Raw genomic sequence first — 23,836 nt, 5'->3', positions numbered from 1 at the left:
GCCAGCGAGTTTGGCCTCGGTGCTGTGCTTAGCCAGGTCGACTCGGGGGACCAAGAGCACCCCGTGTTGTACCTGAGCCGGAAACTTTTGCCGAGGGAAGTGGCATACTCGACCATCGAGAAGGAGTGTCTGGCCATGGTGTGGGCACTGCAACGTTTGCAGCCCTACCTGTACGGGCGCGCCTTCACGGTGGTAACCGACCACAACCCTCTGAGCTGGTTGCACACCGTGTCGGGAACCAATGGAAGATTGCTCCGCTGGAGCCTTGCCCTTCAACAGTACGATTTTACTGTAAAACACAGGAAGGGCAGTGAAAACGGCAATGCCGATGGGTTGTCCCGCCGGGGCGAACCCGCTGAGGTGCGCATGGCCGATTACCGAGAGGTAATGCCTCCTTAGCGCCCTCTTAAGGGGGGAGGTGTGATGTACAATGTCTGTGAGGTATGGGGTTTTGTCTACAAAATATGATGTTTTCTGTTGTAACTTTCCAGAAAGATCCGGCACATATGACAATCCAGGCTGCTAGCTCTGCAGCTTCACCCCTCCTCCCTTCACACACACACAGAGCAGTGCCACCCCCCTCCTCTACAGCCTGTGTTCGCACTAGTAATAGGAGACCCCCTGCTGTTACAACCATTTGTTTCCTCTCCACAGCTGAGAGAAAAAAGTGCGGGATGGTTCTTTGTTTGAAACAAAGAGGTTTGAATAAAACTATAAGAGCCTGCCCTGCGAAAACCGTACCAAGCAGAGATATGAAAATCATATTTTTGTAACCTGAGCGGTCCCAGCTTCGAGACCGCGTATCTTTTGAAGTTCTACCCTGTCCAGAACATGAGATAGGATTTGCGCCCAAATGGACGGTCATATCGCATAGATGTTTGATGTTTTCTTGATGGGCTCATTACGCTGGGAAACATGATACCACTGATGAGTCCATACCAGCTTCTCCCATAAAGTTATAGCTAATCTAAGTTTTGTAGCCAAAACATAACTTGGATAAGAGAGGTGGGATCAACCCAGAATGCACCTCTCCGTGATGTCACATAGGAAAGTCTATAAGGCATTTCCTGGGCAAACCAGCTCAGAACAGCTCAAGTCGTCGTGCTGACAAGAACTCCAGATGAATGGAGACGTGTGGCTCCTCCCCCCTTAAAGCCGCATGGTCTGCCTAAGGAACAATATGGAACTGTGAGTGTAATCTCTTTGTTTTCTCCACTTTTATTTTATACCTGTACTGTACATATTTTATGTCTCAATTTTATAGCAACTTTTATCTGTAATCACTGTCCTCTTTCGGAAAATAAATGAAATTATTTAGATCTGTCTCCATGCTCTAAGAATCGAACTATACGCCTTTGATAGATAATCGCTACTAATTCAAGGGGTTTGCCACGGACCCACTTAATTTAACACTGTGAATTAAGTAACCGTGACTGGTGGCAGCGCGTTGTGTACGGCTATTACGGCTTGCTGGCAGTCTAGAAGGGTCTTATATTGCTGAGTAAGGGGCTTCAGCCACAGCATTGATAATTCCCTTACTGCAGAAGCCTAATTGCCGGTTCACAACAGGCAGCCCGTCCGGCGACTAATTATCCTAGGTGCAGTTCCCTGACTGACCTGAGGGTAAGGGGGGCGCCGGAGAGCTGCGAGTTCCAAAGTGGAACTGGGAAAGTGGGATATACACAAATCCCCGCAGAACTTGGAAGATTGATAGCAGTGGTGGGGCATCCAAATTAAACTCCCCCTGCGGCAAATTGTAGAGCGAGATTAGCTTGCTGGATATTTTTGTCACATGGTGCCAGTGGTGGGATAACTAAGATAAGCCCCACTGCGCCTGTGATAGCCGTGTGCCGGCATTGTGTCACGTCCCTCCGTCCGCTGATACACCGGTGTCAGTGGTGGGATCGTGACATAGTGGTGACACAGGGTCCGCTGTCCGTCGCGTTTTGGTGGCAGCGGGACCCCCGTTAGTCGTCGCCCGTAAGTGGACGAACGGCCGTGGGCTGTTCGTCACAATACTGCCTGTGCTATCGCCTCATGGCTGTATTGTTGCCTGCCTTCTCACATTACAGCTTTTGTTCATTTCATGATATATTATTACTTGAACCTATTTTATTGTGTGATCTAAATAAAATTTTGTATTTTATGATAAACAGAGCATGTGACTCTTCTTAAAGGGAATCTGTCACCCCATTTTAGCCCTATCAGCTGCCGGCACGGCCATCAGGGGCTTATCTACGGCATTCTGTAATGCTGCAGATAAGCCCCCAATGTAACCTGAAAGGGATAAGATGGGGTGACAGATTCCCTTTAATCTACTTAGTTTACTCTATAGTCGGATTTCAAATCTCCTTATGCTCTTTATTCATTAGTTGCATTATTTTGGGAGTTCCCTCCAGTTAGGGCTATTGTCTTCTCTTTAGTCCACAATTCTGGTTATGTTTATATCAGGGGCGCACGCTGACAGCTTGGGGACCATGTGCAAGAAATGTGTCTGGGCCCCCTCCTTTTATGGCGACAAAGCTACGTATATTATATATATATATATATATCCAATATGTAAGGGATGGTGCTGTACATAGCAAGTGAGGGCACTGTATAAGGGACAGCCATATACATAATAAAGGAGACTATGTAAAATATTTAAATGTATGTGTGTGTGTGGATATGTGGAATGCACTGGGGAATAAATGAAGTCCTGCCAGCGCAGCCTCAGTGGCTAGCAGTGACATCACTGAGTCTGCGCTCCTTCACAGCCTGAACTGAGATGAACTCTTGAGCGTGGGAAAATGCCAGTTCATTTTCCCATGCTCAAGAGTTCAGCGGGAGTCAGGCTGTAAGGGGGTGGTGCTGTTATGGACAGTAAGAGACATGTTGCCACTTTAAGAGACAGCACCCCCTTGGTTGGTGTGTTGGAACGTTCTGCTCTCCCCTGCAAAAGACTGTGTGATGTTCTGCCAAGACTGTAGAGGGGAGGGGTTTGAGCTAGTGGGTACTTCTGAGCGGAAGCTGCTGGGGAGAGTTGCTGTGCATGGAGCTGTGAAAAGAGGATGCACAGCCTGAGACTTACTGGACTAGTGAGATTGTACAGACTCTTCTGGGATAGCAAAGGTGGCTGTCCTGTGCTATTGGGAGAAGCCACGAAGAGACTGAGAAAGGAATCTATAGTTTCCATGATCACCTACAGGACCCTGAAGCAAGGACAAGACCACGTTTCACGGATCTTCCAGACAGACGTGCGCACCATCATACAGGACTGCTGGGGGCCCCCGGGACTGGAGTCCTCAACGCTACTGTGAGTTTAACCCCATTTGTGCACATGCTAAGGCCTAAGGTAGGCTTCAATAGCAGAACATGGCAGCTGTGTGGCCTGTGTAGCAGAGGCCAGGTAGGCTACAGTTAGAGTAGCATCATTCTGTGTTCATAGTTTTGTTTGGTCTGTTTGAAATATATGGATCTGTAATAGTTGGAGCACCGTGCTATTTGACGACCCAGCTAAATATAACTCTTGTCAAATTATCTTTTGCCACTGCATACCCGTTTGCACCTTCCTTATCTACTTCATTAGTTGCCTTCCAATAAATTTACTTTTGTTGTTTGCACCTCATCTTGTGTACCGTAGTCTACCTGCACTGTGGTGGTTCCTCCGGCCATCGCTTCAAGGATGTGAGTGAGTGCAGACTCAGTGACATCATCTCTATTCACTGAAGGTGTTCTCGCAGCTGCCCTGAACTGCTGTGACCTCAGATCTGTGGGAAAATGCCGGTTCTGAGGTCACAGCTGTTCACGGTGGCTGCGAGAACACCTTCAGTGAATAGCGGTGATGTCACTGACGCTGCGCTCCCTCACAGCCTCACAGTTCGTCTCAGTTCAGGCAGTGAGGGAGCGGAGACTCGGTGACGTCACCGCTAGTCACTGAGTCTGTGCTGGCAGCATTTCATTCATTCCCCAGTAGTTTGCAGCCAGGATGGTCACATCTAAGCACCGTCTTGGTTGCAGACTGTATATCCCCCAGATATAGATTACAGCGTGGGACAGAACGACGGACAGGGATGGTATATTGTTGGTTTATTATTTTATGTTTTTTTACAGGAGAACGAGGGCTTCAGGGAATTAGCAGAGGTTGTAAGTAAGGTTTAATTAAGAACAATAAAGGAGTCTGTTTATTTCAAATAAAGGAATTTTTAAAGGGTGCCTGTGTTTTATTTACTAATTGACTATATGGGGTTAGCAATGGGGGGCATCTAGTTGACACATCTTCATTACTAACCTTGGGGCTTGATGTCACAAAGGTGACATCAACCCCCCAACTATTACACCATATGCCACCGCTACAGGGCAGTGGGAAGAGCAAGGCTATGTGCCTGAATTGGGGCGGCTGAGAGCTGATGTTTGTAGCCGGAGGAGGGGGCACTATTCATGGCCCCTTCCTAGGCTATAAATATCAGCTCTCAGCTGTCTGCATAGCTATTGCTGGCTATAAATTATATGGGGGCCCCACACCATTTTTTTCCTTGAAATAATCATTTATTAATTAAATACATGCCTATAATTTTGCACAACCACTATACTAATTGTACTTGTCACTGACGTGTATATATATTCAATGTGTATATATCTATTCTTTTCTAACCTGTCAGCGAGATTTTACTGTATCCTCACATGAATTGCAGGCTTTTCTAAAGACACATGGTGTGAGTGCTGTGCGATTTTTTTCTCGCACCCATTGACTTGCATTGGCGAGTCACGTCCGAGATACGCAGCAATACACAGCATGCTGCCATTTTTTTCTCAGTCCAATTTCAGCTGAGAAAAAAATTGCAAATGAGATGTCACCTATTGAATAACATTGGTCTGAGTGCAATCTGATTTTTTATCGGATTGCACTTGTCCATATTTCTCGCAAATAAGTATGAGCCCTAAATGTGTAATTGGTGAGGACTTGCTACAGAAGCGATATTAGAGGTTGTATGTAAATGTAAAGACTTCCTTCCTGTCACTGATCTCACTGACAAACACTGTAGTCACAGTCTGAAACAGGTGATACCAGGGAGCAATAGACTGCATTCACCATGGTATTTGCAGCAACGAAGAGGTTAACCGTCACCTCGGTAACCGAACCGACCAATGAGCATATGTTCGCTCTTCCACAGTGCAAAATTGTAAACAAGGGGGCGGGACAATCCAAAACCAATCGCTGGCGGCGCTGGAAACCTCAGGCGACCTGTTACCCAATCAGGCAGCAGTCACGTGTCCAGTCTGGGAACCGGAAGCTGAAGAGAGACGTTCTGGAGAGATGTAAACACTGTGTGTATGTATCCTTATGTATAGCATGATTACCTCTCCGCGGTCTCTCTGCCAGGCGGAGCTGCCGAGGAGCCGCTCACAGCTGTGCGTGCCCGTGTAATGTCACCGGGCAGGACCGGCTCCAGGAGTATGCTTGTTATTGTGCAACCATCACTGCACTGCTAGTCGGCTGACGCCGTGAGGCCCAGCTATGTTATCAGCGGTCTGGCTTTCTGTGAGCAGGAACGTCAGCTGTGCGGGCCAGTACGCCGGGCTGCAGGCGATCCTTCACTCGCTCTCAGAAGAGTTCACAAAAATAGTAAATGGGCCTCGTGCTGACAAGCTGCGGTGGGATCAGTGTGCTACAGACCCCTGATACTGGGAGCAGGCGGGCAGCATGGAAACTGGGAGCATATACTGTGTATAAGGGGTCACTGCTTCTAGTGGAGAACACTACATGTATGTATTACTACCATGCTCCATACGGGGCTGTATACAGGAACATATACTGTGTATAAAGGGTCACTGCTTCTAGGGGAGACCACCACATGTATGTATTACTACCATGCTCCATAGGGGGCTGTATACAGGAACATATACTGTGTATAAGGGGTCACTGCTTCTAGTGGAGAACACTACATGTATGTATTACTACCATGCTCCATACGGGGCTGTATACAGGAACATATACTGTGTATAAGGGGTCACTGCTTCTAGTGGAGAACACCACATGTATGTATTACTACCATGCTCCATATGGGGCTGTATACAGGAGCATATACTGTGTATAAGGGGTCACTGCTTCTAGTGGAGAACACTACATGTATGTATTACTACCATGCTCCATACGGGGCTGTATACAGGAACATATACTGTGTATAAAGGGTCACTGCTTCTAGTGGAGAACACTACATGTATGTATTACTACCATGCTCCATACGGGGCTGTATACAGGAACATATACTGTGTATAAGGGGTCACTGCTTCTAGTGGAGAACACCACATGTATGTATTACTACCATGCTCCATATGGGGCTGTATACAGGAGCATATACTGTGTATAAGGGGTCACTGCTTCTAGTGGAGAACACTACATGTATGTATTACTACCATGCTCCATATGGGGCTGTATACAGGAGCATATACTGTGTATAAGGGGTCACTGCTTCTAGTGGAGAACACCACATGTATGTATTACTACCATGCTCCATATGGGGCTGTATACAGGAGCATATACTGTGTATAAAGGGTCACTGCTTCTAGTGGAGACCACCACATGTATGTATTACTACCATGCTCCATACGGGGCTGTATACAGGAACATATACTGTGTATAAGGGGTCACTGCTTCTAGTGGAGAACACCACATGTATGTATTACTACCATGCTCCATATGGGGCTGTATACAGGAGCATATACTGTGTATAAGGGGTCACTGCTTCTAGTGGAGAACACTACATGTATGTATTACTACCATGCTCCATACGGGGCTGTATACAGGAACATATACTGTGTATAAAGGGTCACTGCTTCTAGTGGAGAACACTACATGTATGTATTACTACCATGCTCCATACGGGGCTGTATACAGGAACATATACTGTGTATAAAGGGTCACTGCTTCTAGTGGAGACCATCACATGTATGTATTACTACCATGCTCCATACGGGGCTGTATACAGGAACATATACTGTGTATAAGGGGTCACTGCTTCTAGTGGAGACCATCACATGTATGTATTACTACCATGCTCCATACGGGGCTGTATACAGGAACATATACTGTGTATAAGGGGTCACTGCTTCTAGTGGAGACCACCACATGTATGTATTACTACCATGCTCCATATGTGGCTGTATACAGGAACATATACTGTGTATAAGGGGTCACTGCTTCTAGTGGAGACCATCACATGTATGTATTACTACCATGCTCCATACGGGGCTGTATACAGGAACATATACTGTGTATAAGGGGTCACTGCTTCTAGTGGAGACCACCACATGTATGTATTACTACCATGCTCCATATGTGGCTGTATACAGGAGCATATACTGTGTATGAGGGGTCACTGCTTCTAGTGGAGCACACCACATGTATGTATTACTACCATGCTCCATATGGGGCTGTATACAGGAACATATACTGTGTATAAAGGGTCACTGCTTCTAGTGGAGAACACCACCTGTATGTATTACTACCATGCTCCATAGGGGGCTGTATACAGGAGCATATACTGTGTATAAGGGGTCACTGCTTCTAGTGGAGACCACCACATGTATGTATTACTACCATGTTCCATAGGGGGCTGTATACAGGAGCATATACTGTGTATAAGGGGTCACTGCTTCTAGTGGAGACCACCACATGTATGTATTACTACCATGCTCCACAGGGGGCTGTATACAGGAGCATATACTGTGTATAAGGGGTCACTGCTTCTAGTGGAGACCACCACCTGTATGTATTACTACCATGCTCCATAGGGGGCTGTATACAGGATCATATACTGTGTATGAGGGGTCACTGCTTCTAGTGGAGACCACCACATGTATGTATTACTACCATGCTCCATAGGGGGCTGTATAAAGGAGCATATACTGTGTATAAAGGGTCACTGCTTCTAGTGGAGACCACCACCTGTATGTATTACTACCATGCTCCATAGGGGGCTGTATACAGGAGCATATACTGTGTATGAGGGGTCACTGCTTCTAGTGGAGAACACCACATGTATGTATTACTACCATGCTCCATATGGGGCTGTATACAGGAGCATATACAGTGTATAAGGAGTCACTGCTTATAGTGGAGAACACCACATGTATGTATTACTACCATGCTCCATAGGGGGCTGTATACAGGAGCATATACAGTGTATAAGGAGTCACTGCTTCTAGTGGAGACCACCACATGTATGTATTACTACCATGCTCCATAGGGGGCTGTATACAGGAGCATATACTGTGTATAAGGGGTCACTGCTTCTAGTGGAGAACACTACATGTATGTATTACTACCATGCTCCATATGGGGCTGTATACAGGAACATATACTGTGTATGAGGGGTCACTGCTTCTAGTGGAGAATACCACATGTATGTATTACTACCATGCTCCATAGGGGGCTGTATACAGGAGCATATACTGTGTATAAGGGGTCACTGCTTCTAGTGGAGACCACCACATGTATGTATTACTACCATGCTCCATAGGGGGCTGTATACAGGAGCATATACTGTGTATGAGGGGTCACTGCTTCTAGTGGAGACCACCACATGTATGTATTACTACCATGCTCCATACGGGGCTGTATACAGGAACATATACTGTGTATGAGGGGTCACTGCTTCTAGTGGAGAACACTACATGTATGTATTACTACCATGCTCCATAAGGGGCTGTATACAGGAGCATATACTGTGTATAAGGGGTCACTACTTCTAGTGGAGACCACCACATGTATGTATTACTACCATGCTCCATACGGGGCTGTATACAGGAACATATACTGTGTATGAGGGGTCACTGCTTCTAGTGGAGAACAATACATGTATGTATTACTACCATGCTCCATAAGGGGCTGTATACAGGAGCATATACTGTGTATAAAGGGTCACTGCTTCTAGTGGAGAATACCACATGTATGTATTACCACCATGCTCCATAGGGGGCTGTATACAGGAACATATACTGTGTATAAGGGGTCACTGCTTCTAGTGGAGACCACCACATGTATGTATTACTACCATGCTCCATAGGGGGCTGTATACAGGAGCATATACTGTGTATAAGGGGTCCCTGCTTCTAGTGGAGACCACCACATGTATGTATTACTACCATGCTCCATAGGGGGCTGTATACAGGAGCATATACTGTGTATAAGGGGTCACTGCTTCTAGTGGAGACCACCACATGTATGTATTACTACCATGCTCCATAGGGGGCTGTATACAGGAGCATATACTGTGTATAAGGGGTCACTGCTTCTAGTGGAGACCACCACATGTATGTATTACTACCATGTTCCATAGGGGGCTGTATACAGGAGCATATACTGTGTATAAGGGGTCACTGCTTCTAGTGGAGACCACCATATGTATGTATTACTACCATGCTCCATAGGGGGCTGTATACAGGAGCATATACTGTGTATAAGGGGTCACTGCTTCTAGTGGAGAACACCACATGTATGTATTACTACTATGGTCCATAGGGGGCTGTATACAGGAACATATACTGTGTATAAGGGGTCACTGATTCTAGTGGAGATCACCACATGTATGTATTACTACCATGTTCCATAGGGGGCTGTATACAGGAACATATACTGTGTATAAGGAGTCACTGCTTCTAGTGGAGACCACCACATGTATGTATTACTACCATGCTCCATAGGGGGCTGTATACAGGAGCATATACTGTGTATAAGGGGTCACTGCTTCTAGTGGAGCACACCACATGTATGTATTACTACCATGCTCCATAGAGGGCTGTATACAGGAGCATATACTGTGTATAAAGGGTCACTGCTTCTAGTGGACACCACCACATATATGTATTACTACCATGCTCCATATGGGGCTGTATACAGGAACATATACAGTGTATAAGGGGTCACTGCTTCTAGTGGAGACCACCACATGTATGTATTACTACCATGCTCCATAGGGGGCTGTATACAGGAACATATACTGTGTATAAGGGGTCACTGCTTCTAGTGGAGACCACCACATGTATAATAATAATAATAATTTTTATTTATATAGCGCCAACATATTCCGCAGCACTTTACAATTAAGCGGGGACATGTACAGACAATAAATTCAATACAAGTTAAGACAATTCAAACAGTGACATTAGGAGTGAGGTCCCTGCTCGCAAGCTTACAATCTACAAGGAAATGGGGGGACACAGTAGGTGAAAAATGCTTGTTAATTCAGGTCTGGCAATTATAATAGGGATTTTCATATAAAGCTGCATGATCCGGTCATCAGCCCGTGTGTTTAAGTGCAATAGACAAGTATCAAGTGCAGTTATCCTGTGCATGAAGGGTGTGGAGACAGATGAATAGTAGGGTGCAGATTCAGAATAATATTTGGAAGGAGGGAACAGGGCAAAGTTAGCTTGCTGGGTAGTTGATGTGGTAGGCTTGTTTGAAGAGATGGGTTTTCAAAGCGCGCTTGAATAGGTCAGGGCTAGGTATCAGTCTGATCGCCTGGGGAAGTGCATTCCAGAGAGCTGGAGCAGCACGAGAGAAGTCTTGGAGGCGGAGGTGCGAGGTTCGGATTACGGGGGATGTTAGTCTTAGGTCATTTGTAGAACGGAGGGCACGTGTAGGGCGATAGACAGAGATGAGAGAGGAGATATAAGGCGGTGCAGAACAGTGGAGAGCTTTGTGGGTGAGAGAGATGAGTTTATACTGGACCCTGTAGCGAATAGGTAGCCAGTGTAATGACTGGCACAAGATGGAGGCATCGGTGAAGCGGCTGGACAGAAATATGACCCTGGCTGCCGCATTCAAGATGGATTGGAGAGGAGAAAGTTTGGTAAGAGGGAGACCGATCAGAAGAGAGTTGCAGTAGTCCAGGCGAGAATGAATAAGAGCGACAGTAAGAGTCTTAGCAGTTTCAAAGATGAGAAAAGGTCGGATTCTGGAGATGTTTTTAAGATGCAGGTGACAAGAGCGACTGAGTGATCGGATGTACGGAGTAAAGGAAAGTTCAGTGTCGAATATGACCCCAAGACAGCGTGCATGCTGCTTGGGAGTTATGGTTGAACCCTCCAGGGTTATTTCGATGTTAGGTAGAGTGAGGTTAGTAGAGGGGAGAAACACAAGAAGTTCAGTTTTAGAGAGATTTAGTTTCAGATAGAGGGAGGACATGATGCTAGAGACAGCAGACAGACAATCCTTGGTATTTTGAATTAGGGTAGGGGTGATGTCAGGGGAAGAAGTGTATAATTGGGTGTCATCAGCATAGAGATGATACTGGAACCCAAATCTGCTGATTGTTTGTCCAATAGGGGCAGTGTATAAAGAGAAGAGGAGGGGGCCTAGGACTGAGCCCTGCGGGACCCCAATAGTAAGGGGACGAGAAGAGGAAGAGGAGCCGGAAAAAGATACAGTGAAGGAGCGGTCAGAGAGGTAGGAGGAGAACCAGGAGAGGGCCGTGTCCTTGAGGCCTATAGAGCGGAGCATAGTGAGGAGGAGCTGGTGATCCACAGTGTCAAATGCGGCAGAGAGATCCAGGAGAATCAGCAGGGAGCAATGACCTTTCGATTTAGCTGTTATTAAATCATTAGAGACTTTAGTGAGGGCAGTTTCAGTAGAGTGTAAAGAGCGGAAACCAGATTGTAAGGGGTCGAGAAGAGAGTTATCCGAGAGATAGCGGATTAGACGGGAGTGGACCAGGCGTTCCAGGAGTTTAGATATGAAGGGAAGGTTAGAGACAGGTCTGTAGTTAGCAGTGCAGTTCTGGTCCAGGGATGGCTTTTTAAGTAAAGGGGTTATGATGGCATGTTTAAATGAGGAGGGAAATATACCTGAAGAAAGAGAGAGGTTAAATATTTTAGTCAGGTGAGTGGTGACCACTGGTGAGAGAGACTGCAGGAGCTGTGAAGGAATAGGGTCACTGTTGCAGGTTGTAGGCCGAGCAGAAGCGAGGAGCTTGGAAACTTCTTCTTCTGAAACAGGCTCAAAGATGTCTAGTGAGCTTGAGGTGCGGCAGGGAAGGGGATCCAGGCACTGAGGAGATAGGGCTGAGATATCCTGATGGATGTGGTTGATTTTTTCTAGGAAATAAGTTGGCAGATCCTCACCGCTGAGGTTGGTGATGGGGGCCTGTACTTTAGGTTTCAGGAGGGAGTTTAAGGTTTCAAAAAGTCGTCTTGGGTTGTTGGATAGTGAGGTGATGAGGGTGGTGAAGTAGGATTGTTTGGCCAGATGAAGGGCAGAGTTATAGGTTTTGAGCATGAACTTATAGTGGATGAAGTCTTCTGCTAAGAGAGATTTTCTCCACTGCCGCTCTGCACACCTCGAGCAGCGCTGAAGAAAGCGTGTTTGCGTTGTGTGCCAGGGCTGCCGTTGTCTGTGTCGGGTCTTTCTGCGTATAGAAGGTGCTGCTTCATCTAGGGCATTCTTCAGTGTATTATTGAAGTGTGACAATGCTATGTCTGGACAGGAGAGGGTGGAGATGGGGGCTAAAGATGTGTGGAGATTGTCCCTAAGCTGTTGGGTATTAATGGTACGTGTATTCCGATAAGTGTGGTAAGTGGGGGTGTTCCGGGTGAGGAGACAATTTTTGACAGAGAAGGAAAGAAGGTTGTGGTCCGAGAGCGGGAGGGGTGAATTAGTAAAGTCGTGCAGCGAGCCGGGACGGGAGAAAACCAGGTCCAGAGTATTCCCGTCCTCATGTGTAGGAGAATTAGTAAACTGTGAGAGGCCGAATGAAGAAGTTAGAGAAAGAAGATGAGAGGCAGACTGGGAGAGCGGATCATTGATGGGGATGTTAAAGTCTCCCATGATGAGGGTGGGGATGTCACAGGATAGAAAGTGAGTAAGCCAGGTGATGAATTGGTCTAGAAACTGGCGGGAGGAGCCTGGAGGGCGATAAACGACCGCCACTCGTAAGGAGAAGGGCTATACATGTATGTATTACTACCATGCTCCATAGGAGGCTGTATACAGGAGCATATACTGCGTATAAGGGGTCACTGCTTCTAGTGGAGACCACCACATGTATGTATTACTACCATGCTCCATAGGGGGCTGTATACAGGAGCATATACTGTGTATAAGGGGTCACTGCTTCTAGTGGAGACCACCACATGTATGTATTACTACCATGTTCCATAGGGGGCTGTTTACAGGAGCATATACTGTGTATAAGGAGTCACTGCTTCTAGTGGAGAACACCACATGTATGTATTACTACCATGTTCCTTAGGGGGCTGTATACAGGAACATATACTGTGTATAAGGAGTCACTGCTTCTAGTGGAGAACACCACATGTATGTATTACTACCATGCTCCATAGGGGGCTGTATACAGGAGCATATACTGTGTATAAGGGGTCACTGCTTCTAGTGGAGCACACCACATGTATGTATTACTACCATGCTCCATAGAGGGCTGTATACAGGAGCATATACTGTGTATAAAGGGTCACTGCTTCTAGTGGACACCACCACATATATGTATTACTACCATGCTCCATATGGGGCTGTATATAGGAACATATACAGTGTATAAGGGGTCACTGCTTCTAGTGGAGACCACCACATGTATGTATTACTACCATGCTCCATAGGGGGCTGTATACAGGAACATATACTGTGTATAAGGGGTCACTGCTTCTAGTGGAGAACACCACCTGTATGTATTACTACCATGCTCCATAGGGGGCTGTATACAGGAATATATACTGTGTATAAGGGGTCACTGCTTCTTGTGGAGCACACCACATGTATGTATTACTACCATGCTCCATAGAGTGCTGTATACAGGAACATATACTGTGTATAAGGGGTCACTGCTTCTAGTGGAGAACACCACATGTATGTATTACTACCATGCTCCATAGGGGGCTGTATACAGGAGCGTATACTGTGTGTAAGGGGTCACTGCTTCTAGTGGAGAACACCACATGTATGTATTACTACCATGCTCCATAGGGGTTTGTATACCCGAGTGTATACTGTGTATAAGGAATCACTGCTTCTTATTGAGAACACCACCTGTGTATATTACTACCATGCTCCATAGGGGGCTGTGTGCAGGAGCATATACTGTGTATAAGGGGTCACTGCTTCTAGTGGCGCACACCACATGTATGTATTGCTACCATGCTCCATACGGGGATGTATACAGGAACATATACTGTGTGTAAAGGGTCACTGCTTCTAGTGGAGAACACCACATGTATGTATTACTACCATGCTCCATAGGGGGCTGTATACAGGAAAATATACAGTGTATAAGGGGTCACTGCTTCTAGTGGAGAACACCACCTGTATGTATTACTACCATGCTCCATAGGGGGCTGTATACAGGAGCATATACTGTGTATAAGGGATCACTGCTTCTGATGGAGCACCCCCTGTGTGTATTACTACCATGCTCCATAGGGGGCTGTGTACAGGAGCATATACTGTGTATAATGGGTGACTTCTTCTATTGAAGACCACCACATGTATGCATTACTACCATGCTCCATAGGGGGCTGTATACAGGAGCATATACTGTGTATAAGGGGTCACAGCTTCTAGTGGAGACCACCACATGTACGTATTACTACCATGCTCCATAGGGGGCTGTATACAGTAGCTTATACTGTGTATAAGGAGTCACTGCTTCCAGTGGAGAACACCACATGTATGTTTTACTACCGTGCTCCATAGGGGGCTGTATACAGGAGTGTATAAGGGGTCACTGCTTCTAGTGGAGAGCACCACATGTATGTATTACTACCATGCTCCATAGGTGGTTGTATACAGGAGTGTATAAGGGGTCACTGCTTCTAGTGGAGAGCACCACATGTATGTATTACTACCATGCTCCATAGGTGGTTGTATACAGGAGTGTATACTGTGTATAAGGGGTCACTGCTTCTAGTGGAGAACACCACCTGTATGTATTACTACCATGCTACAGAGGGGGCTGTATACAGGAGCGTATACTGTGTATAAGGGGATCACTGCTTCTAGTGAAGACCACCACCTGTATGTATTACTACCATGCTCAATAGGGGGCTGTATACAGGAACATATACTGTGTATAAGGAGTCACTGCTTCTAGTGAACAATACCACATGTATGTATTACTACCATGCTCCATAGGGGGCTGTATACAGGAGTGTATACTGTGTATAAGGGGTAACTGCGTCTAGTGTAAACCACCACATATACGTATTAGTACTATGCTCCATAGGGGGATGTATACAGGAACATTTACTGTGTATAAGGGGTCACTGGTTCTAGTGGAGAACACCACATGTATTACTACCGTGCTCCACAGGGGGCTGTATACAGGAGCATATACTGTGTATAAGGGGATCACAGCTTCTAATGAAGAACACCACATGTATGTATTACTACCATGATCCATAGGGGGCTGTATACAGGAACATATACTGTGTATAAGGGGTCACTGCTTCTAGTGAAGAATACCACATGTATGTATTACTACCATGCTCCATAGCGGGCTGTATACAGGAGCATATACTGTGTATAAGGGGTCACTGCTTCTAGTGGAGAACACCACATGTATGTATTACTACCATGCTCCATACGGGGATGTATACAGGAGCATATACTGTGTGGAAGGGGTCACTGCTTCTAGTGGAGAACACCACCTGTATGTATTACTACCATGCTCCATAGGGGGCTGTATACAGGAGCGTATACTGTGTATAAGGAGTCACTGCTTCTAGTGGAGAACACCACATGTATGTTTTACTACCATGCTCCATAGGTGGCTGTATACAGGAACATATACTGTGTATAAGGGGTCACTGCTTCTAGTGGAGAACACCACATGTACAGTCATGGCCAAAAGTTTTGAGAATGGCACAAATATTATATTTTCACATGATCTGCTGGCCTCTGGTTTTTATGTGTGTTTGTCAGATGTTTTTATCACATACAGAAATATAATTGCAATGATATTATGAGTAGCAAAGGGTTATATTGACAGTTAGAATGAGTTAATGCAGCAAGTCAATATTTGCAGTGTTGACCCTTCTTCAGGACCTCAGCAATTCTCCCTGGCATGCTCTCAATCAACTTCTGGATCAAATCCTGACTGATAGCAGTCCATTCTTGCAAAATCAATGCTTTTATTTTGTCTGAATTTGAAGGTTTTTGTTTGTCCACCCGTCTCTTGATGATTGACCACAAGTTCTCAATGGGATTAAGATCTGGGGAGTTTCCAGGCCATGGTCCCAAAATCTCTATGTTTTGTTCCCTGAGCCATTTAGTTATCACCTTTGCTTTATGGCAAGGTGCTCCACCATGTTGAAAAAGGCATTGTTGATCGCCAAACTGCTCTTGGACGGTTGGGAGAAGTTGCTCTTGGAGGACATTCTGGTACCATTCTTTATTCATGGCTGTGTGGTTAGGCAAGACTGAGAGAGAGCCCATTCCCATGGCTGAGAAGCAACCCCACACATGAATGGTTTCAGGATGCTTGACAGTTGGCATGAGACAAGACAGGTGGTAGCGCTCACCTGGTCTTCTCCGAATAAGCCGTTTTCCAGATGTCCCAAACAATCGAAAAGGGGATTCATCAGAGAAAATGACTTTACCCCAGTCCTCAGCAGTCCACTCCCTGTACCTCTTGCAGAATATCAGTCTGTCCATGATGTTTTTCCTGGAGAGAAGTGGCTTCTTTGCTGCCCTCCTTGAGACCAGGACTTGCTCCAAGAGTGTCCGCCTCACAGTGCGTGCACTCACACCTGCCTGCTGCCATTCCTGAGCAAGCTCTGCACTGCTGGTAGCCCGATCCGCAGCTGAAACACTTTTAAGAGACGGTCCTGGCGCTTGCTGGTCTTTCTTGGGCGCCCTGGAGCCTTTTTGGCAACAAGGGAACCTCTCTCCTTGAAGTTCTTGATGATGCGATAGATTGTTGACTGAGGTGCAATCTTTCTAGCTGCGATACTCTTCCCTGTTAGGCCATTTTTGTGCAGTGCAATGATGACTGCACGTGTTTATTTAGAGATAACCATGGTTAACAGAAGAGAAACAATGATGCCAAGAACCAGCCTCCTTTTAAAGTGTCCAGTGGTGTCATTCTTACTTAATCATGACAGATTGATCTCCAGCCCTGTCCTCATCAACACCCACACCTGTGTTAATGGAGCAATCACTGAAACGATGTTAGCTGGTCCTTTTAAGGCAGGGCTGCAATGATGTTGAAATGTGTTTTGGGGGATAAAGTTCATTTTCTAGGCAAATATTGACTTTGCAAGTAATTGCTGTTAAGCTGATCACTCTTTATAGCATTCTGGAGTATATGCAAATTGCCATTAGAAAAAATGAAGCAGTAGACTTTGTAAAAATTAATATTTGTGTCATTCTCAAAACTTTTGGCCATGACTGTATGTATTACTACCATGCTCCAGAGGGGGCTGTATACAGGAACATATACTGTGTATAAGGCGTCAATGCTTCTAGTGGAGAACACCACATGTATGTATTACTACTATGCTCCATAGGGGGCTGTATACAGGAACATATACTGTGTATAAGGGGTCACTGCTTCTAGTGAAGAAGACCACATGTATGTATTACTACCATGCTCCATAGGGGGCTGTATACAGGAGCGTATACTGTGTGTAAGGGGTCACTGCTTCTAGTGGAAACCACCACATGTATGTATTACTACCATGCTCCATAGGGGGCTGTATACAGGAATATATACTGTGTATAAGGGGTCACTGCTTCTAGTGGAGATCACCACATCTATGTATTACTACCATGCTCAATAGGGGGCTGTATACAGGAGTGTATACTGTGTATAAGGGGTCACTGCTTCTAGTGGAGCACACCACATGTATGTATTACAACCATGCTCCATACGGGGCTGTATACAGGAGCATATACTGTGTATAAGGGATCACTGCTTCTAGTGGAGAACACTACTTGTATGTCTTAATACCATGCTCCATAGGGGGCTGTATACAGGTGCATATACTGTGTATAAGGGGTCACTGCTTCTAGTGGAGACCACCACATGTACAGTTAGGTCCATATATATTTGGACAGAGACAACATTTTTCTAATTTTGGTTCTAGACATTACCACATTGAATTTTAAACAAAACAATTCAGATGCAGTTGAAGTTCAGACTTTCAGCTTTCATTTGAGGGTATCCACATTAAAATTGGATGAAGGGTTTAGGAGTTTCAGCTCTTTAACATCTGCCACCCTGTTTTTCAAGGGATGAAAAGTAATTGGACAGATTAAATAATTGTAAATAAAATGTTCATTTCTAGTACTTGGTTGAAAACTCTTTGTTGGCAATGACTGCCTGAAGTCTTGAACTCATGGACATCACCAGACGCTGTGTTTCCTCCTTTTTGATGCTCTGCCAGGCCTTCACTGTGGTGGTTTTCAGTTGCTGTTTGTTTGTGGGCCTTTCTCTCTGAAGATTAGTCTTTAACAAGTGAAATGCATGCTCAGTTGGGTTGAGATCAGGTAACTGACTTGCCCATTCAAGAATATTCCACTTCTTTGCTTTAATAAACTCCTGGGTTGCTTTGGCTTTATGTTTTGGGTCATTGTCCATCTGTAGTATGAAACGACGACCAATCAGTTTGGCTGCATTTGGCTGGATCTGAGCACACAGTGTGGCTCTGAATACCTCAGAATTCATTTGGCTGCTTCTGTCCTGTATCACATCATCAATAAACACTAGTGACCCAGTGCCACTGGCAGCCATGCATGCCCAAGCCATCACACTGCCTCCGCCGTGTTTTACAGATGATGTAGTATGCTTTGGATCATGAGCTGTACCACGCCTTCGCCATACTTTTCTCTTTCCATCATTCTGGTAGAGGTTGATCTTGGTTTCATCTGTCCAAAGAATGTTCTTCCAGAACTGTGCTGGCTTTTTTAGATGATTTTTAGCAAAGTCCAGTCTAGCCTTTTTATTCTTGATGCTTATGAGTGGCTTGCACCATGCAGTGAACCCTCTGTATTTACTTTCATGCAGTCTTCTTTTTATGGTAGTTTTGGATATTGATACACCTACCTCCTGGAGAGTGTTGTTCACTTGGTTGGTTGTTGTGAAGGGGTTTCTCTTCACCATGGAGATTATTCTGCGATCATCCACCACTGTTGTCTTCCGTGGGCGCCCAGGTCTTTTTGCATTGATGAGTTCACCAGTGCTTGCTTTCTTTCTCAGGATGTACCAAACTGTAGATTTTGCCACTCCTGATGTTGTAGCAATTTCTCGGATGGGTTTTTTCTGTATTGCAGCTTAAGGATGGCTTGTTTCACCTGCATGGAGAGCTCCTTTGACCGCTGTTTCCTTCACAGCAAAATCTTCCAAATGCAAGCACCACACCACAAATCAACTCCAGGCCTTTTATCTGCTTAATTGAGAATGACATAACGAAGGGATTGCCCACACCTGTCCTTGAAATAGCCTTGGAGTCAATTGTCCAATTACTTTTGGTCCTTTTAAAAACAGGGTGGCACATGTTAAGGAGCTGAAACTCCTAAACCCTTCATCCAATTTTAATGTGGATACCCTCAAATGAAAGCTGAAAGTCTGAACTTCAACTGCATCTGAATTGTTTTGTTTAAAATTCATTGTGGTAATGTCTAGAACCAAAATTAGAAAAATGTTGTCTCTGTCCAAATATATATGGACCTAACCATATGTATTACTACCATGCTCCATAGGGGGCTGTAAACAGGAGCGTAGACTGTGTATAAGGGGTCACTGCTTCTAATGGAGCACACCACATGTATGTACTACTACCATGCTCCATAGGGGGCTGTATACAGGAGCGTATACTGTGTATAAGGGGTCTCCCAGTTCGGAGAAACTGGCATTAAAGCAGAAAGAATAGTAAAACTTTGGCGCAGCTCCAAGTTGCTCCAACATTTTGCAGCTTTTCAAAACTTTTGTGCCAGTTTTTGTGCGTTAAAGCTTTGTTAAATCGGGGCCAAAGAGTAAATGTTCCTCGAGAGCTTTTATGGCAACAAAGTTCTGAAAAAGTGTCTTAGGGTCTGTGTACATGGCAGGGGTTTTTTTTTTGAGTCCGTTTAAAACTAAAAGTTTTCTAATGGCAATTGCTTTAGGAAAAGGTTGGTAAGAGTTTTTTTTTGTTTTTTTTTTTAAACCTTTTGATTGGACATTGCCTAATTTGGAGTTTTGTTTATTGGTTTTTTTTTTTTTACCCTTTGATTGGACATTGCCTAGTTTGAAGCTTTTTCCATCAGGGGCCACATCACAGACAAGATAAGCATTTTTTTTTTCCACCAGGACTTGTTCAAAACCTTAAGTAAAAAAATGCTCAAAATAGTGAACATATTAAATGCAAAGTGGTTTTCAAATAGAAATGAAGTGTTTTCAGGCGTTTGTGGAACAAATCTACTAAAAAAAAAACTTGTTTAGATACCTTTGCGTGCCTTTTCCACTACAATTCTGTATTTTACAAACTTTCTCTGCTCTTCTCTCTTGACACGGGGCATGGTTTAGCTGGAAAGGCATGGCATAATAGCATCCCTGCCATCAAAAGTTGGCTCATATTTCTGGTACAAAGCCAAGTGATATTTTAGGACCAAAACACTCATTATGGGGCTAAATAAACATTTTAAGTTCTTTCAGATCTATAGGTGTTGGTTATATGCTGACCGCATTGTTTCTTTGCTATATTAGTATCAGTTAGTTTCACTTGTTCCATTATTAAAGGGATTGTTCACTATCATGATAACCTCTTTCACATTAAGTAGTCTCATCATGGACCTGGTGGCCAATCAGCAGCTGGTATGGGGCTGCTGTTTTCTCTCTTCTTATGCCTGTCTGAGTGTCAGGCTAATAGTTGCTGCTGATTGGCTGCATTGCTCAAATTACAAAACAATGTTACGTGAAAACCCCCTACAGACCTGGAGCCAATATTGCTGGATTGGCGTTCGTGCAAGAGGTGAGTTTTTTTTTTTTTGTGTTTGTTTTTTTTACAAGGGGGTCTACTTAATTTTAAAATCGGTTTCCAGGTTGTGGACTACCAGTTTAATAGTCATTTTTCATTAGATATCTTGCTGACGTAAATATGTTATTTGTGAGTGCACTAAAAGAGAAACCCTGAGAAATACAAGGTCCATAAGCGAAAACGCCTGCAGAAATATGTGTCTGTTATGTTGATTTTTGTCTTTTTTTTCTGTGTGACAAAGACTGTCTTATTAAGGCTTATATGGTGTACAGGGGAATGGAGGATGGGAACACGCAGTAGCAGCAGTGCGGGTGGAGGAGGATCTTCAGGTGATTCGCCAAGAGGATCCCGCAACAACTCAGGATCGCGTGGGCTACGGGATGATGATGACGAGGAGAACGTTGACCTGGCGCAGGTATTGGCGTATCTTCTGCGCAGGTAACAACACCCCACACATGTCATTGTACAGATCACATATATATACTTCTATTTCATCCATACATGAAGCATTACACCCTTACCTATTCCCAAATTGATATAGTCCTATGGGTCTTGACCCACTTATTCCTCTGTATCTACATTGAGAAAACCTCCACCGTAAGCTGAAACATTGCAGCTGGTGAAAAGAGGAATCATGGATTTAGGATAACACTTCCATCTTTTATTGTAGCATTGGTGTTACGAGTGATTAGTTGGCGTCTGAAGGCCATGCACTACAATATTTTCGTGCTATTCATGTCTTTCTTTTTTCTAACTGGATTGCTTGTTAGTACAACCAAATACATCTAAATGTAGTTGAAGTACAAACAGGAGAATATCAGCAAATTATCAGCAAATGTTCTACATATTGAGGACTTTAGTTCTTATTCCGAGGCCAATGTCATGCATGTTGCCATCAAACTTCCTATTCAAACTAAGGGTGCATTTACACTGGGCATCTATGGGGTACAATTATTCTTACGAACCCTAATTTCCCAATAATTGGCCTGTGTAAACATCCTGACAATCAACTGAACTGACAAATGAGCAAAACGCTAGTTCGTCTGGTGAAACGATTTTTAAGCATGCTTAAAAATCTTCATTTTTGGCAGCACAGTCTCCTGTGTAAACCAGACAATGTGCTGCCGAGAGCAATGTTATTCTATGCTCACAGAATGATGGTAATAATGATTGTCCTGTCACCATGAAAATGTGGTCCACCTTTAAGCGGGCTATTAAATGACCATCAATCAGCTAGCATATTACCAATTGGCAATTGTTCAGTGGTAATTCTTGCCAATAGTTTCTAATTCCACATGATGCTTAGGGTTAAGACAACGATCAGATATTTTCTTTTAAATGTTATATATCACATTTATAGATGATGTTTAGATAATTTCAAGAACAAAGATCTTACAGCAACAACTAAAAAGTCATAATCTTTCTTGAAGTGTCTTCTGTCTGCCTTTCATGCTACTCTCTCACATATAGCACTTTCCTTACAGTTTCTAGTTTCTGTAGCTTTGTAGTTTTTTACCCTGAAGTCACATAATTTATTGTGCCATATTCTTATTCTTGCTGCTGCTCAAACTGCTGTATTTCAGGCACTGCGAATGGATACATTCCCATTTAGTCAATGTACTGCTTTTATATAATATATAATGCTAACATAGTAATATCTTTAGTGCAGAAATAATAATAATTCCCATAGAAAATGATCAGTAACACTTTGCCTTGTAATGCAAAAAAAAAAAAAAATTAAAGGGCATATGTTCCTGTGCAATTCCCAAATAACAGTGGCAAAATGATCCGTGTAACGGCTCTACAATGCTGAAATAATACTGTTATACATTGTTAAAACAATGCCTTTACTTTGAGACCAAATAAAGATCCTCAGTAATATTACTTTTCATCATCCAAGTATTTTCCCAGCTTATAAATGTTTGCTCCATATCTGCACTGACAGCTCACAACCAAGGACCAGATCTAAATAAAACGTCCACATTCTGTAAGCTGCTCCAATATTTCCGGCTGCAACTGTCCCTTCTTCTCATACTGATAGTTCTACTTTACACAGTGACTTAACTAAAAACTCATGTGCCCAGTGCAAAACCTTCATTGCGGTCCCCAACTATCACAGGACTTTAATGTGCACTTTTCGCTGCTTTTTTTTCCGCGCGGAAATGGTCCAAAAACGCAATGACATTCATATGCAAGGGAATTGAATGACAATACTGAAGTGTTGTGCCCATGATGAGTAAATTTCCGTGTGTATTTGCAGTTTGTTTTTTTCTGCAGCATGTCAGTTCTTTTTGCGTTTCCGCATTTGCAGTGTGTTTTTTTTTCTGCAGCATGTCAGTTCTTTTTGCGTTTCCGCAAACATTGACTTCAATTGAGTCAGTCAAATCCACAGCAAAAACACAGGTATAAAATTATTTGCGGATTTGCTGAGTTTTTGTTTCGCATTTTACCGGCTTCTTATGGTGTTTCCCATGCTGTCATCTGTGTGACAGCGTGGGAAACACTGACGCGGTGGTTCTTATCGGCAGTAACGTGACCGCCAATAAGACCGTCGGTCAGAGCACTGCGAGGTCGTGCTGGCAGATGTCACCATGACCCTGCAGCTGTGACAGTGACCCGCAGGTGTGGGCCGAATAGACTGCTGCTCCCATCGGGCTACGACTGCTGTCACTGATGGGAGGTGTAGTATCATCTGCCGGCACCTGTGCTCATAGTTTAAAAAAAAAAGTAAACTTACATACTGTACATATTCACATAGAAATAAAAACCCATTATACTCACCTAACGCCAAATCCCCGACTCCCTCGTTTTCTAGAAATAATGTAAAATAATAAACCAGCATATACTCGCCTGTCCGCCGTAGTCCACATAATCCCGAGTGTCCCACGGC

General features: G+C 44.3%; 1 protein-coding gene across 4 annotated transcripts in view; it reads left to right on the top strand.

Annotated features, from left to right (window-relative positions):
* Nucleotides 1–5,159: 5,159 nt before the first annotated feature.
* The window catches only part of DCAF11 (DDB1 and CUL4 associated factor 11), a 96,586-nt gene continuing 77,909 nt past the window's right edge, over nt 5,160–23,836 (top strand). Inside the window, exons 1-2 of one of the 4 annotated variants that reach the window (XM_073575378.1) lie at nt 5,160–5,311; nt 21,219–21,361. In XM_073575378.1, the coding sequence (XP_073431479.1) occupies nt 21,327–21,361 (35 nt within the window). In that variant the 5' untranslated portion in view covers nt 5,160–5,311; nt 21,219–21,326. Of the gene's footprint in view, nt 5,312–5,391; nt 5,435–5,525; nt 5,746–21,218; nt 21,385–23,836 lie in introns of those variants that run through there. The other 3 variants (XM_073575377.1, XM_073575375.1, XM_073575374.1) reach the window with 3 other exon arrangements.

This window comes from Dendrobates tinctorius, unplaced genomic scaffold, assembly GCF_039654945.1.
Source record: "Dendrobates tinctorius isolate UK_male_01 unplaced genomic scaffold, ASM3965494v1 ptg000044l, whole genome shotgun sequence".
In the NCBI taxonomy this organism is placed as follows: domain Eukaryota; kingdom Metazoa; phylum Chordata; class Amphibia; order Anura; family Dendrobatidae; genus Dendrobates; species Dendrobates tinctorius.
This window is presented reverse-complemented; position numbering and strand designations above follow the sequence as displayed.